The 17,413-nt window shown below is 40.5% G+C and overlaps 1 protein-coding gene across 2 annotated transcripts in view; it reads left to right on the top strand.

Moving 5' to 3' along the window:
- GOLGA3 (golgin A3) overlaps positions 1-16,977 on the top strand; it is a 56,732-nt gene extending 39,755 nt beyond the window's left edge. For both annotated transcript variants that reach the window (XM_073675873.1, XM_073675864.1), the window contains exons 18-25: positions 1,396-1,593; positions 6,168-6,284; positions 6,806-6,945; positions 7,147-7,279; positions 8,031-8,153; positions 9,041-9,205; positions 12,425-12,585; positions 14,231-16,977. In XM_073675873.1, the coding sequence (XP_073531974.1) occupies positions 1,396-1,593; positions 6,168-6,284; positions 6,806-6,945; positions 7,147-7,279; positions 8,031-8,153; positions 9,041-9,205; positions 12,425-12,585; positions 14,231-14,420 (1,227 nt within the window). In that variant the 3' untranslated portion in view covers positions 14,421-16,977. The remainder of the gene's footprint in view (positions 1-1,395; positions 1,594-6,167; positions 6,285-6,805; positions 6,946-7,146; positions 7,280-8,030; positions 8,154-9,040; positions 9,206-12,424; positions 12,586-14,230) is intronic.
- Positions 16,978-17,413: the final 436 nt, after the last annotated feature.

The following is a 17,413-nucleotide window of genomic DNA, read 5'->3' as shown; positions in this document are numbered from 1 at the left end:
AGGAGCTGTGGTATGATCAGACCATGTCCCTGCGTGGTCACACACAGCCATTACACAGTACACAGCCGGGGCCTATGTATAAGATTATCTCAGCACAGGAACATTTTATTTAAACACATCCAATTGTGTAGCTTATTATTATTCCAAGATCTATTGATTAAAGTGTACTTTGTCCGTGGAAAAACCTCTTTTAAGATTTGCTTAAACATTGAATCTAGAGATCTAGAAATGGAGATGAGATGGAAGTCAGAAAAAAGGCAGGTAAACTGTGTAAAAAAAATAAATAGATACAACTTTTATTTTATTTTATTTTTTAAGATTAGTGGTGACCTATGCAGTACATAGGTAAAAATATGGGGGTGTATTAGAGGGTGAGGGAATATGTATGGGTAATGGTAAATGAGACGAGTAATGAGGAAGAATGCTGATGCATAGGTATAAGTGAAAGGATAGGCAGAATGGTGAAAATGGTATATAGTCAGGGAGCAGGTTTGGCTATATGGAAAGTCGGGATAAGACTAGTGGTGAGGCATTATGATAATGCAAGAGTATGCACATCGCAAGGCAGAATGGTAATAACAGCAGGTAGTCAAAATGGAGGCAGAAGAGGGTCAGTGGATGCGACACTGAGCAGGCTGTGGGAAGGAGTGTGTGGAGCCATGCATGTATTTGTGTGTGGGACACAGGCACCGGAACAGAGAAGTGATTGCAGTGCCGCATCATCAAAGGAGTGATGTGAGGTGTTGAAGGTGTGTATTGGGGAGGGGATGGGTGCTCTTCGTCTTTGGTGTGGTCATTTTGAAGTCACTTGTTGGGATTAGAGGCAGGAGGGGGCGGGTGATGTACATAAAGAATGATTTGTAGATTTAGCATGTGCTGCCTATTACGGCAGGCCAGCTCTAGTAGACATTGGGTATTTCCTCATGGGCCAAATCTAATTGCCATTTGGGTCAGAGTTTGACATGTATGGTGTAAAGAAAGAAAAAATGATATATGAAGCAAGATGCACCACATTTATCATTTGGTGTGCACCTCTGCTAAATTTGGCACCGTTTTTTCTGGTCTGGTTTTATGCAGTCTAACTTAATTGGGACAGTAATAATAAGTCTGTCCTAATGCTTATAAGGCTTGGTAAATGACAAAAAAAGAAGTAAAGCCACTCAGAACAGAATACATCTATGCAAGCAATCCTTTTATTATAGATCAGATCGTTGTACACCTGCTAAACAAAACAAAGAAACGTATGAAAACAGATTACAAATTTATATTGAAATGTACAGATTTAGTTTGTTGTGTAGACTGAAATTTCTTTTTAATGTTTCTGGTAAATATTAAGGTTTTCTGTACTTAGGTAACAGATGTATAATCTTTTTATCACTTTATTGTATGCTACAGCTGCAGGAATCTCGTGGCTTTAAAAGGAAAATAAAAAAATTAGAAGACCTCAACAAAAAACTGACGCTGGAATTAGAACATGAACGAGGAAAGTTAACTGGACTCGGACAATCCAACGCGGCACTACGTGAACACAACAATATACTCGAGGCTGCTCTGGCAAAGAGAGAGGCAGATTTGGTACAATTAAACCTGCAGGTACATACATTTAAATTCAATCAAAATGCTTTACTCTTGGAAAGTAAAAGATGTCTTGAGATTATAAGTTATTTAACTAAATCTAATTGAACGTGGCTTATAGAAATGTACATGTGTTATAGTAAAGTTTAATATTCTAAATTGTATTAACCCCTTACCAACGTTGGATGTACTGGTATATCCAATATCAGCTGTGCCCACATGTTTGCCTCCAGATGATGGCTGTGTTATTCAGCCATCATCTGCCTCTAATAGCCTTATGTCGAGCGGAGCTGTGCCCACTGCTGTTTATGCTGTAAATCTGTGACGGCGGCATTTACAGTGCGTTTCCGACGGCGGCATTTACAGTGCGTTTCCGGGGGCGCACTGTTCTAATCACCCATCGGTGCCCCTGCAAAGCGATCACAGGGCACCAATGAGTTGCCATGGCGGCTTTCATGAAGACTGTTGGAAAACCCCATGTCTGTCATTCATAAGAGACTGTGATTTTTCTATATATATGGCAGTACCATGGTATTGCTGTATATAGCACAAGCAATTGGCCGATTGCAGATTCAAGTCCCTTTAAAGGGAATCTGTCACAGCACCCCTCCCTATGCACCTACTCTTATGTATGTTTCCAAGTGCCTTAACAGCGTCAGCCTATGGCACGCACCTGGTCCTTTTACCTTCACCAGGTCACACTAGCACGCTCCTCCTACTGCTTTTTCACAAGCTGACGAGCTTCGTGCCAGTCGGTGGGTGTATACTGCTGAGGAGGAGCTAAAACTTTTTTTTCTAGCATAGTGTCAGCCTCCTAGCGACAGCAGCACACACCCATGGTTACCTGTGTACCCCAATGAAGGCTCCAAGAAAGAGATTTTACGGTAAGTACCAAAAAAACCTCTATCCCCCCCCCCCCTCCCCTGAACGTCACAGGGCCCTGTGACGTGCAGTCAAGAGCTGAACATCCCGCGCATGCGCAATGTGCCTATAGCTGAAGGCGCTTTTTTTTTTTCTCCCTGCACTAATTTACTTGTCTGCTCCAGTGCACAGGCGCCGGGAGTCACTGTGATTTCCACACTTCCACTCCAGTGACCTCTGGCGTGCACAACAATGAGGTTTGGTCACCATTTTTTCCCGGATAGCAGGATGCGCGGGATGTTCAGCTCTAGACAGCACGTCACAGGGCCCTGTGACGTTCAGTGGAGGAAGGGAATATTTAAATTAAGCATATAGGCAGGCATTTCTTGGCGTCCCCCTGACGCCAAGCCTAGAAAAACTGATCGAATAAAAAGAGATTTCTCTGCAATCAGACCTGTAAGGATTGATTTACATTTCTATAACCTGTATGCCTATATTAGAGGTCTGATAACTAAGGGGTGGCAAATTCCCTTTAAGGGAACTACAAAATAGTAGTATAATATATGAAAACTAGTTTGAATTGCCCACCTTTTCCCTTCATTAAAAATTAAGAAATAAAGCAATGCAATAAGAGGCTGTCAAAACATTGTATTTAACCCAAATTGGTATCAAGAATAAATTAGCTGTCACGCCGTTCCAATGACATCTAGTCCCATTTGATAGCTGCAGGGACTGCAGGTTTTGATGTCCCTCATGCACTCAATAGAGGGAATTCTGCCATAAATCTGTGCCCAATTCGCATTAGGGCTAGGAACATTGCTGACGTGAAAATACCTGCAGCGTATGGATGACATGACTTTGTTGCTACTGTATTTTGCAGTAGATTTCACCACCCTTGACCAAACCCTAAAAGTAAGCAGCATTGCTAGGAATTTAATATTTCCCTGTTACTTTGTTGATAATTAAGGCAGCAGAAGTCTGTTTTCTAAGCAAAAGCCTGCAGAAAACAGTGGCCTGTAGTCAAAGTCTACATTGTAACCCAGAATTACAATTTAAAGTATGTTATCATCTGAAGCTGACTTCAGCGTGCAATCGGCAGGAGCCCATGACGTTACTGCCATTCACCCCCAGTCATGTGCATGCCGAGGACGCACATCCAGTTGAAGTTTGTGTGGGCGTTGGCGGGTCCCTCACGGGCCCGGTCGCAACCACTGCCACCGCGGTCGTTGCGCCTCTGTTTCCACACTATACATATATGCATTAAGGGGCACCGAAGTGGAGCTTTCATTTAAAAATTAATATTATTATTATTTATTATTATAGCGCCATTTATTCCATGGCGCTTTACATGTGATAGAGATATACATAGCAAAAACATTTACATAATCTTAACAAAACGAGTCAGCGACTGGTACAGGAGGAGCGAGGACCCTGCCCGCAAGGGCTCACAGTCTACAAGGGATGGGTGAGGATACAGTAGGTGGGGGTAGAGGAGGTCATGCAGTAATGTGGTGGAGCGGTGGTTACTGCAGGTTGTAGGCTTGTCGGAAGAGGTAGGTCTTCGGGTTTCTTTTGAAGGCTTCCATGGTAGGCGAGAGTCTGATGTGTTGGGGTAGAGAGTTCCAGAGTAGGGGGGATGCATGGGAGAAGTCTTGTATGCGATTGTGGGAAGAGGAGATAAGCGGGGAGTAGAGAAGGAGATCTTGTGAGGATCGGAGGTTGCCGCAGGTAAGTACTGGGAGACTAGGTCACAGATGTATGGAGGAGACAGGTTGTGGATGACTTTGTATGCCATGGTTAGGGTTTTGAACTGGAGTCTCTGGGCAATGGGGAGCCAGTGAAGGGATTGACAGAGGGGAGAGGCCGGGGAATAGCAGGGGGACAGGTGGATTAGTCGAGCAGGTGAGTTTAGGATAGATTTGAGGGGCTCAAGAGTGTTGGAAGGGAGGCCACAGAGCAGGAGGTTGCAGTAGTCGAGGCGGGAGATGATGAGGGCATGCACTAGTGTTTTTGCAGAGACTTTGCTGAGGAATGCACGGATCTAGGAGATATTGGAGTCGGCAGGAAGTGGAAAGGGCTTGGATATGTGGTTTGAAGGAGAGATCAGAGTCCAGGGTTACCCCAAGGCAGCGAGCTTGAGGGACTGGGGAGAGTGAACAGCTATTGACGTTGATGGATAGGTCAGATGGGGGGATATGAATGAGAGGGTGGAAAGATGATGAACTCTGTTTTATCCATGTTGAGTTTTAGAAATCTGGCAGAGAAGAAGGATGAGATGGCGGACAGACATTGTGGGATTTTGGTTAGTAGGGAGGAGATATCGGGTCCAGAGAGGTAGATCTGTGTGTCATCAGCATAGAGGTGATACTGAAAGCCGTGAGACTCTTATGAGCTGTCCCAGGCCAAAGATGTAGATGGAGAAGAGTAGAGGTCCTAGAACTGAGGGGGGTGTGGGAGAGGTGGAATCCGCCATATGAAAGTGCAGCTGGGGAGGCTGTGTCAGAGGGGGTGAGCCAGGTTTCGGTGATGGCGAGGAAGGAAAGTTTGTTAGTAATGAAAAGGTCGTGGATGTAGGAAAGTTTGTTGCAGACGGAGCGAGCGTTCTATAGAGCTCCTGTTAGTGCAACTGAGGAAGTGGGGATTAGTGGTATGGGTATGAGGTTAGAAGGGTTGCGACAGTTTGTGGAAGGTCGTGGATAGGAGGTCGAAGTAACTGTGGGGATATGGCGAGGAGGACCAGGATTTGGAGAGATATCTCCAGCAGTGAGGAGGAGCAGAGAAAGCGTTAGCAGGTGGGAGCAAGAGAGAGCATGAGGTGGCTGTCTGTGTTTGGAGATCCAGGATTGAATGTTGAGGAATATTTCGGAGGAGGAGGTGAGATGAATGGGGAGGATGGAGGGAGAGATGAAGAGTTTCTTACTAGGTGTAGGGATTTGAGGGGTTAATAGAAAGTGGAGAACTATAGAGGAAAAAGTGAGAGCTAACAGAAACATGGTTAAAAGAGAGTAAGTGGTCAAAGTGTTGGTTACCTGACTCCTGCCCTGACTAACGGCCTCTGAAATAACTGCCACTTATCTCCGAAGCCACTTTGCACAAGAAGACGCGTGCACAACCCAGCATGCATGCACCCCTTAAGGAGCTTCTAAATATATAGGGCACACTAAACCATCAATTGAGGGGCATTGTGGGAGCTGCTTGTGGCTAAATTAGCAGCTGCTCATCTCACCAGGAGATGGCTGGGTGATCAAAGACAGAGCTAGGACTCTGTAGGCTCTGCTGTTTGGCACCTCTAAACATCAGATAAAATCTACAGTGGGGAAAGGGCAGACATAAAGCAGAAATATCAAGAGGAGAATTCTACCAGTGAGTTGAATCAGGGGAGCAGAGTATTAGATGGCGGCATATACAGAAAGCAGAGGAATTGTGCAGGAGAAGAGCATGTACCAGTGAGTTGAATCAGGGGAGCAGAGCAATAGATGGCGGCATATACAGCAAGTAGAATGTGCAGGAGAAGAGCATGTACCTGTGTGAAAAGAGAAGAAGATGGGTGTTAGTCCATGGCCTCTGAAATAACTGCCACTTATCTCCGAAGCCACTTTGCACAAGAAGACGCGTGCACAACGCATATGAGCCTGCACTAAGATTTTAGCAGGTTCCATATGTGTCCTTGTCATATAACAACTGCTGAATTAGTTCTCTTCTAGATGTATCATAGTTAACATGTTCAACAGGTCCAAGCAGTCCTGAAGCGTAAAGAAGAGGAAGACAGACAAATGAGAGATTTGGTGCAGAGTCTGCAAGATGCTTTGGAAAAAGAGAAGACCAAAGTCACCAACCTGGCTGAGCAGGTAAAAGATGTTCTTTCATGGGTAGAGTAAAATGCATAGTCGGTGACTGGTCCAAATATTTTCTTATAAATGTATCTTTCTGAACACTGATATGGATTTGATTGATACTGGTCTAACATGTCGTATTTTTACTTAGGGGTTGTATCATCTTTTTTCTTTATGAGCGCACCAATCCCTTGACTACTGGCTTCCTCCTTACCAGGGGTCGGTGTGGTGCTGAAAATTGATAGTTTGGATCGGCAGCATGGTTGTCACTGGTCTGACAGTGACACAACCATGATGCTGAGGCAGCTTTTGGCCTTTGCATCATGTGAGAAGCGCAAGGCCACTGATGCTGACCGGATCCAGTGGTTCAGTTCTTGAGAACAGAGAGAATGTTTAATAAGGGATTGCAAGTTGCTGGTTTTTACAAGCACTTTGGAATTTCAACATTTGAAAGATAAAACAACCTCTCTAATTACAAGAATCTATCATGATTGCAGTAAGTTCTAATAGAGCTTCTCCTTATCGTCTGCTAACAGGTTGCTGCTGCTAAGGCAGACGCGGCACACAACAGGAGGCACTATAGGGCTGCAGTGCTGGAACTAAGTGAGGTCAAGAAAGAACTTCAGGCAAAGGAACAGATGATTCAAGCACTTCAAGCTGAGGCTGAAAAACTGCAGTAAGTACTGGGAAAAACCTGAATTTTTCTTATACCAACTACAAATAAATTGCAAGTAAATAGCCATGTGTAACCTAGGTTTACTACTCTACAGTCTAAAGCAGCATGGGTTATTTGAGCTTTACTCCTTGTTCTACAATTAGCTATAGTGAATATTTATATCCTGAACTTCAATATGATGATGTCTGTTTCATCTTGCAGATCTCAGGACGAGAAGCATTCTCAGGAACTGTCGCGGTTTCAGCAAGAATTGGCTGAAGCACGGTCGCAGTTGATAATTCTCCAGAAGGAACTAGATGATCAACTTGTTAAGAAGCCACAAGTTAATCAAGAGGTAAAAAAGACTTGAAAAATGTCCATATAACCTTTGGAATTCCCAATGAGGACTGAAGTTTCTGTAGCCATAATCAGCTCAGAACATTGTCTAGTAATAAAGGCTGTGATTTGTATTTTCTCCTAAATCTACATTATCTGCAAGTGCTGGTGGTTGGCTCTATAGCCTGCTACCTCTTTTGTGCCTTTTAGACCACTGGAGGGGAACCTCATGACCTTTTCTTCGGCCCTCGGGCAGATTCCCAGGGATCGCAGTGCTTGGGCCAGCAGCTGTGTTTTGACTGCCTCCAGCCTTTCAATTTCATCTTGGTCTGTGAGCACGCGCACACAGTGATCACTACTGAAAGCTGAAGCACATGCAATGAAAGATTTAGTCCTGACATCCGTGCCAACGTCAGGACGTACTTTGTGGGAGGATTAGCGCACAATTTGTACGGTCCTCGAAGGATGGTATAAATATCCAAATGGCCCTTGGCAGAATAAAGGTCCTGTTTTAGACTTTGAATGGTATAGTACTGTTCTTTTATGACCACTGCTCCATTCAAACAAGGAATGGGAGCTCTGGACAGCGATTTTAATGACTTATGGGGGGTCCCCTAGGAATCATTTGTGTTGTAGAGAAGTGTTTTTTGTGGACTAAGCCATTTAAAATTTCGATGACTTAAAAAAAATCATTCCTTTGCTTTTTTAGACTGTGTTCTACAGATGCATTTGTACATTCAATACATCATTTGTCTCTCTTTTTTTTCCAGGTAGAAGATCTGAAGTGGGAGGTTGAACAGAAGGAGCATGAGATTCAGTCCTTGAAGCAACAGTTGGATATGACTGAGCAACGTAACCAAAGAGAATTGGAGAACGTTCAGACGTTGCTTCAGGTATGCAAAAGCCGTCATTTGTTTTCTCTTTTTGATATTTCAGCAGGTACATAATAATGTTTAGGGATTTTTTTTTTCCATCTTTTGAACATTATGACTTTTTATGACCTATTGCATAAGTAACCTCTGGGATCCCTGCCAGCTTTGAAGTTTCTTTGGCTTTTTTTCCGGCACATCTCGGTGCTTCTGACTACCCGGCTGTGTGGCAATGAGGTTGTGTGGCAGTTCCCTGCACTATGTTTGACCAGAAAACAGTAAAACCCTGTTTCATCAGTTTTCAACAGAATTTTAAAGTGTCTCAATTTTTTTGTACAACTTACAGTTGCTACGTTTGGCTTATTTACTACAGTCCTGGTTAGCTTTGCCAACTTTTTGAAAAGTGCGCAGAGATTAGCCAAAAAATGGTGTGTCCGAGCACTGCTGCAAATTCATCATAAACTATGCCACCAAAGTGGTGTAAATTAAGGTAGAAACATACTTCAGTCCCTTACTTGAGTACATTTCTTTTGGTGGTGCACAGTAAATTGAGAGATGCGCCAAATTCATTAAGGGGCGCACGCTTCTTATTGAATGCCACGTGACACCTCTTAATCCAGCACATCCATTATCAAGACTGGCGTGCAAAATATCAGTCTTGATGAATCTGGGCCTAAGAATTAGTGGGAGTCCCAGCTTTTTCTGCCCTTACTGATCAGTAAGTGATGGCATGATAAGAAAAACATTAACATTAGTGAAGTACGGAAGACATTGGGGATCCATGGGGATTTTTTTCTTGTATCCGCAAGTTGAATAAATTGTAGTTTGCTGACCAACATTGCCATAATGTGATTTTTCCATTGGTTATAATAAGTGTAGATTTGTAACACTGCCCTTTTGCTCCACTACAGAGTCTTAAAGCTGAACTTGAGGTTGTACAAGAAGATTTAACCATGACTCAAAAGGACAAGTTCATTCTGCAGACGAAAGTGACTGAGCTAAAAAACAGCATGAAGACGTTGCTACAGCAGAACCAGCAACTAAAATTAGATCTTCGTCAAAGTCGGACTAAAAAGGTTAAAAATTAAAAAAATAAATTGCTGCCCACGTTTTAAATATATTACTTTCACTAATTGTTTGTTTAAGCATACAATGTTAATAATACATATACTTTTTTTTCCTCTATAGACATAATTATTATTCTTGTATAATGCTATAATAGTTGGGTCACAGAGAATAAAAAACACAAGAACATGTTGTAAAGATGATTCTTGTGTTTTACAATTTAATTTCTTGTTTTACCAATACCTCTTGGTCAGTAACACTTTTAACGAGAACAAGGAATGGTCTCATTGTCACAAGGTTGTCTGACAACCTGTTGGAAACCCTGGGCATTATTGAGAGCTTCTTATCATGGTGGAGATAATAATAGGTGGAATAATAGTTGTGGACTGTAAGTGATAATAATTCAAGTAAATCTCCTGTAAACTGAAAATGCAAAATACATGAATGCAGATCTGACTGATTCAGTGGATTGCAAATGTTCCCAGTAATACCTACCAGCTTCATATTCACTCATTTCTATACATGATGTACATTGCAGTAATTACTGTGATTGACAGCTTGGCTACCTCCTGTAGTGGCCAAGATCAGAGAAATTTCTGATCCAGGATACTTAAACCCTTAGGGTATGTGCACACAATATCTTTTTCAGGTGGGTCCTAACCGGAACCTTCCGAAAAAGCACTCCAAAAACACCCAAAAGAATGAACATATGCATTTCTATGTTCAGGTATCTGAGCAACTTTTAACCACTTTAGATTTCTAAAGACACCAAGTGGTTAACCCCTTCACAACCTTGAGATTTTCCGTTTTTGCACTTTAGTTTTGTGCTCACCTCCCCAAAGCCATAACTTTTTTATCTTTCTGTCAATATAGCCGTATGAGGGCTTTTTTTCTGCGGCACTAGTTGTACTTTTGAATGACACTATTGATTTGATCATTTAGCGTACTGGAAAACGGGAAAAAATTCCAAGTGCAGTGAAATTGCAAAAAAAAAAAAAAAATGCAATTCCACAATTGTTTTTATTGAGTTTCTTATTTACCATGTTCACTAAATGCTAAAACTGACCTAGCAATATGAATCCCCAGGTGGGTACAAGTACGCAGATACCAAATATGTATAGATTATTTTTTATTTAAGTAGTGAAAAAAAATCTGAAATTTGTAAGAAAAAAAATGTACTTATGTCACCATTTTCAGAGACCCGTAGCGTCTCCATTTTTTGTGATTTGGGGCTGGGTGAGGGCTTATTTTTTGCGCCCCGAGCTGACCTTTTTATTGATACCATTTTGGGATAGATACGATATTTTGATCGTCCATTATTACATTTTATTGCAATGTTGCAGCGGCCAAAAAAAAATTATTTTCTCATTACGCCGTTTACTAATCAGGTTACTTTACTTTTATATTTTGATCGGACATTTCTGAACGCAGTGATACCAAATATGTGTACTTTTTTTTTGTTATTGTTTATTATTTTCAATGGGGCAAAAGGGGGGGTGATTTAAACTTTTTTTTTTTTTTTCTTTTTAATATTTTTTAAAACTTTTTTTTTTTTTTTCACTTTTTACTGGTTTCAATAGTCCACTTAGGAGGCTTGAAGCTGTGATCCTGTGATCGCCTGTTCTACACATAGCAGTGCTACAGTCTAGTCTGAGATTCATAATGACAGGCATAGGGGTCTTCTACAGACCCTTGGCTATCATGACAACCCATCAGCGCCCCACCATCACGTGGCAGGGTTGCCAATGGGTAGGACTTGTGACTCTCTTCCTGCAGGTGCATGTTAAATGCCGCTGTCAGTGATTGGTTAATAGCCAGGGGTGGAACTCTGATCCACACTCGGCTGTGATTAGAACAGCTGTCATGTGCGGTGACAGATGCAGGCTCAGCGTCTGAGTCCACATCAAATAAAAATGAAAAAAGCATATACAGAATGGGTGGAATAGAGCTAAGCAACAGTACATGTGAAAAAGACTTAGGTATACTAATAGATCATAGACTGAACATGAGTCAACAGTGTGATGCAGCAGCAAAAAAGGCAAATACAATTCTGGGATGTATTAACAGAAGCATACAGTCTAGATCACGTGAAGTCATTATCGGTCTTTACTCCTCTTTGGTCAGACCTCATCTGGAATACTGTGTACAGTTTTGGGCACCACATTTTAAAAAAGACATAGACAAACTGGAGCAAGTTCAGAGAAGAGCGACCAGAATGGTGACTGGTCTGCAAACCATGTCCTATGAGGAACGGTTGCAGGATTTGGGATTGTTTAGCTTGCAAAAAAGAAGACTGAGAGGAGACTTAATAGCTGTCTACAAATATCTCAAGGGCTGTCACATTGTAGAAGGATCATCTTTATTCTCATTTGCACAAGGAAAGACTAGAAGCAATGGGATGAAACTAAATGGGAGGAGACACAGATTAGATATTAGAAAAAACTTTTTGACAGTTAGGGTGATTAATGAGTGGAACAGGCTGCCACGAAAGGTGGTGATTTCCCCTTCAATGGACGTCTTCAAACAGAGGCTGGACAGACATCTGTCTGAGATGATTTAGTGAATCCTGCTTTGAGCAGGGGGTTGGACCAGATGACCCAGGAGGTCCCCTCCAACTCTACCATTCTATGATTCTATGAAAGGCAGGGACTTGTCCTTTGATGTACCTGTATGTCAAAGGTCATGAAGGGGTTAAAAGAAGTGACCTGGCCATTCTTCTGGTGTCTTCTGCTTGGAAGATGCTCAATACTTTATAATACAAGTCAATGGGAAGGATCAAAGGACGCATCGGGATCTTTTTGAACATTTTCCCAGCTTTTTCACTTCAGAAGACAAAGCCAGTAAAAATAACAACCCAAAACCGATAGAAAAACGCTCAAAAAACCCCCACTGGTCAAAAACATCAAAGCAATGCTCAGGAAACGATCAAAAAGATGCAGAAAAGGCACTTTAGGACAAAAAAACACCAATGTGTCTTGAAGCATCTTTCTCTTAGAAAACCTGGTGGGTTCGCTCATGTGCACAAACCTTTAGCTGCTCAAGAGAGGAAAGGGACTCCTCTACCTGCTTGCCCCCTCACAAAATGGGCTAGTCAAGTCCCAGAATACACCAGTCCTTAAATGGTTAATAAAATACTTTTTTTGATGATCAGTTTTATCCATGTTTTCTAATTAGTGCATGCCTTACTTATCTTTTTTTATTTATGTACCTTTTCTTGCTGTTTCCTACAGAGGAAGGATTTTAAAGGAGACGTTACAACATCTAATCCTGTGACTCCGGTTAAGATCCCTGACTGCCCTGTTCCAGCTTCCCTGCTAGAAGAGCTCCTGAAGCCTACAACGATCAGCAGAGAGCCTCTGAAAAACTTGAATAGCTGTCTTCGCCAATTAAAGTATTATTATTGTTTCAAGAATCCCATTCTATAATTATCTGATTGATTGTGAATGGCCAAATACACAAGTATTTTCCTATTAGAAGATCTAATTTAGATTTCACGATCCCTGTACAGTTCGCAATGCCCAGACTGACTGCGGTTTCCCAACATTACATCCTCTGATACATATATGGCTGTAAGTGCTTGACCTGCAACCAGACCTGATATTGAGGTCTGTACACGGAACTAGAAATATGCTGAAGTATGTGAACCTGGTCTTATGTGTAGGTTTCCATATGGTGTTGGTCTCTATAGAGTGTTGTCCTTTCGTCCATGTATGGATTTATGGCATAAACATTAATGTTTGCTGAAACTAACTTCATTACTATTACATCATTGAGCATGTCAGGGACTTTGGGCAGATGCTGGCTATATTATATAGCTGACATCTGCACCTAACTATAGCAATCGTTGCGCCTGCCAATCTCTGCTATTAGTCTCTTAAATGCTGCTGTCAGTCACTGAGCAAATGGGTTGCTATGACAGCCATGGGCCGGCTGAACGCCCGCGTACTTGCTGTGATCTTTTCTATGGCTGGGAAACTATCCTTTTCACTGAATACTGTGGTATTGTTCTATATAATACAAGTGATTAGATAATAATAAAGTGATAGATAGGTTTAAGTCTATTACAGGAACTAGCAAAGTAAAAAAAGGGAAAAAAATTTTTTATAAAAATTCGAATCGCTCTTTTATCATGAGTTGACAATGGAATGTAAAAAGTAAGAAAAAATATACATACTTGGTAACACTGTCCATAAAAGTCCGATCAATCAAAATGTAAAATCAATTAAGCCAATTGGCAAATGCCATAATGAGAAAAAAAATCCTAGCACCATAATTTGGTTTTTTTTCGGTCGCCACAATAATTCTAAAAAATGCAATAAGAAGCGATCAGATCATATTATTATGTACCAAAATGTTGTAAATAAAAACACCAGCTCGCCACTCAAAAAACACAAGCCCCCCACACACAGCTCCATTGAAGGTAATATTAAAAAGTTTTGGATGTCAGACAATGGCGACACAAACCAAATTTTTTTTTATTTTAAACCAATAAAAAAATTGACTAAGTTTGGTTTCTCTATAATCGTACTGACCTTGAGATTCATATTTTCAGGTCATTGTTACGGTACGATAAATGCCGTACAAATAAAACTCAAAAACCAATGGCGGTATTGCGGGTTATTTCACCATATTTGGAATATTTTTTTTTACAAGCTGTCATATGTCTATCTGTGCAAAAATAAAAAAGTTATGGCTGTTTAAAAGGGAAGGGCTGAGGAGGGAAACCACTCCTGCTGTTTCATTATTTATGACGATGATTAATATTGTAGATTTTATTTAGTATGTTACAAGTACAATAAACATGACAAACGAATGATGGAAGGTTACATGGGGAAGAAGGCTCAGGCATGGAGTGCTTACCATCTACTATGCTACACCATACATGCTTGTCGGCACATATACAAGAATATTATCTTGTTTTTTAAGGGGAGATTAAGCTTTCTGCCTCCATGGGATGAGAGTTTATTTGTAATTCTTTTCCGTAATGTCTGCATCTTTGATTTTATTAGGTTAATCTTGTAACATTTACTTTCCAGGCAAGAAATGGACAGTCTCCAAAAGCAAATGGAAGAGCACACCATAACTGTGCATGAATCGATGACTACCTGGACTGAGGGCCAACTACAGGACTTTTCATTACCCGACACACCAGTTGTGTGCAGTGCAAAACTTCAGGATCAGAACCTCAACACTAATGACACCGAAAGACAAGAGCAGGCCTTATAGACTGTTGTTCCCTAGTGTGGCTGCTTTATATTTCTTGAAGGAAACATTTCTATCTGTATAGCAGACTGGTATGAAAAGAGCACAGCACATTTTTGATGTTCAAAAGCAAGAGACCTAATATAGACATATGGGGATTTGATGACATGTATATTGTGTAAGTCACAAACATGTTATGTGCCTTTTGTAACAAAGGATGGATGTAGCTTAATTTCCACATTTTTAATGACCCTACACTTCATTTTTATTTATGTACTTTCCAACAGAAAGCACAGAAATATTGAAAGTAGAATATTACCAGAGGAATAGATATGTATAAATGCTCTCCCCCCTTCCACCCATGGCTGTTATAATACATATTCATAACATTAGGTCCTAATTATCTTGAGGACCATTAGCAATTCCCGAATAGAAGTGATAAGTGAACTGCTTACGGATGAGAAGTATCTGCGGGACTAGTGCACACTGTAAGATGAAGGTGGCATGTAAACTTCACCATTTAAGGTTTACTTATTTATTATATGCCACAGATAGAAACCTATAGTCCTCTTCCATCATCATAACATTCATAAAAAAATTATTATAGTATGTTACTGGCAGTCTCCTAGTATTAATTGGATCTGAAGGATATATATTTTTTTATGTATGGTGGTGGTGTGAATTGTTCTCAAATGAGATTGTTGGGACTATACAAGTGAATAAAAAAGTTTGTAAATGTGTCGTTGGTGCCATGTGGGAGAATTGAATCTGATCTTACACATGTGACTATGAGCAGTGTAAATGTGTCAGTTGATGTTAATTTAGGTGAGTTTTTCTGTTTGGAGATTTAGAATATGTGACTACAATTTTAATATGGTAATATTGGCTTTTGCACCTTTAACTAAGGACTATTCATTGAAACTGAAACCCCCTGGCATCCGGTGTATTAGCTGGTAGCTGTATATTAATCCTGCTGGAGATAAGAAAGGAAAAATATGGTACTGCATGGCTGTGCCAAGTCCTTGAGAAAGGGATCAGTGGTCTACAGTAGCTCTTTGTTCTGACTAATTGAGGAAGGTCTTACACAACAAAGGTACGGGACAATGCAGCGTTCAAAGAAAGTGTTTAAGCATTGTTATTGTATGGGAAGTCTAAACTGACCTGTCTAGAGAGATGACAAGCCCCATTTAATGTGTAAGTTCATGTATAATATGCCAATAGTGAACCCGTACTTGTTATCATAGCCAACGCCAATTTAACAGAGATTGGTCCAGTAATAGAAGGGAATCCCCATTATTACCCTGTGCAACCTCCATGGTTTCCTGCTCTCAGAACCAGTGTATTAGGGAATTACTGTACATGCTGTTTATCCAGCCTATATTCTTATCTCAATAGTTAGGTGTGGCATAAATTATTAGTGGGTATGTATTCTTCACACCCAGGAAATCCAGTCAAAATTGTATCAAAGCCTTGTTACTATTGTAAAGCATTTTTGATCACCTCATTCATTTTAGAACACACGACAAATGCAAAACACGAACATGCAAAGCCCCAAACATTTCGGGGTTTTGCATGTCAGCTATAACTGGCCAGTAATGTAATGACTGATTCCTTGATAGTGTTGGGAAAGTCACTAAATAACTTTCCATAATTGTAGATGTATAAGACCCGGAGGTGCGCTAAACCCTATACACGTGTGCATTCAGGACATTGGTGTGTTCTCATTTGTAAACTGATCTTTTCTATTTTGTTTCATCTGTATATGTTGTATGTTCACGGTTATAAAGTCACAATAGTTTATATTATTTATGGTTTTTCCTATGTTGGTCCAGAAATCTACTAAAATAGGTTTATAGTGTGTGTTACCTCCACAGTCAAGCACCCATCTGACTGTATTTTCAGGCAATACATAGCTGTCTGTGTTGATTGTGGGTCACAGGCATACTTAAGAAATGAAGGATGCTGTCCATATTCCGAAGTATCTAGTAAAAAAACGAATGGGTTTTAGATTTCTCGGTGACATTTCAGTGGCAGTTTGGAGCACCTGACTTCGGGTTCCAAGGTGAAGTTTACCTATAACACTACCATCACAATAAGGGATACAAAGCGCTAACTTCCCTAAATTAGTATATGCAGAATTGCGTTTGGCAATATACTTTCGCTTTTATTTTTCTCAGACTGACACTTAGATTTTGGAAACTGATACTTTGCAAATAAAAAGGAAAAATAAATTCCTGCAAACATGAAGACTTCTAGCGTTTTGTAGTTGATTCTGAATGGTTTGTGATGTTATGGAAGTCTGTGGCATATATTGATTACTATTTGGTGGATTGCTAAAATACATATTGCAATGTAATATTTTTTTTCATTAACAATGTTTAATGTGCTTTTATTTATAGAGAGAAGAAAATGTATCTTAAGCAAATGATAAAATGTGGAATATCTATATAATATAAGATTACAACTTTTAAACTGTTAAAACTGTACATAATATAATGCTCTGTAAAGCATGTGGATACAATATGTGCATAAGATTCCTTTCAAAGTTTTTTTTCTGTGCAATAAACTATTTTTGTTAAAATACTGAAGTTTTGTCGGTACATGACACCATACATCATCTTTTTAAAGGGTTATTATTCATTTTCGTACCAGAAGTCTTAAAAGGATGTAATAGGTGTTTTAAAGTTATTTTTGCTTTTACATATCCCACTTGGTCCTGTTACTTATTTGTGCTACTGGGACTCACTTTGAGCTGAATCAGTCTTCTACCCCCTCTGGCTGCTGACAATACAGTCCTGTCTTACCTCTCTTACAAATTTCTTAGCTTTACTAGGATGCTACTGCAAATGGGACTTTGATCCTAAAAATAAAGGTTTTAATCTGGTCCCAGCAATCGGACCTACAGCTATTACATTCATCACCTATCCTATGGGAAGGGATGTAAGGGGAATATTGATGGAAAGAGGGAAAAAAAGGAAGGGATTTTATCTAGAGTAAGGGCTGAGTGGAACTCAGTC

The sequence above is a fragment of the Phyllobates terribilis genome, unplaced genomic scaffold (assembly GCF_046119375.1).
Source record: "Phyllobates terribilis strain yellow unplaced genomic scaffold, ASM4611937v1 Scaffold_1__5_contigs__length_1240528914, whole genome shotgun sequence".
NCBI lineage: Eukaryota > Metazoa > Chordata > Amphibia > Anura > Dendrobatidae > Phyllobates > Phyllobates terribilis.
Note: the sequence above shows the minus strand (reverse complement) of the source record. Positions and strands in the feature narration are given on the sequence as shown.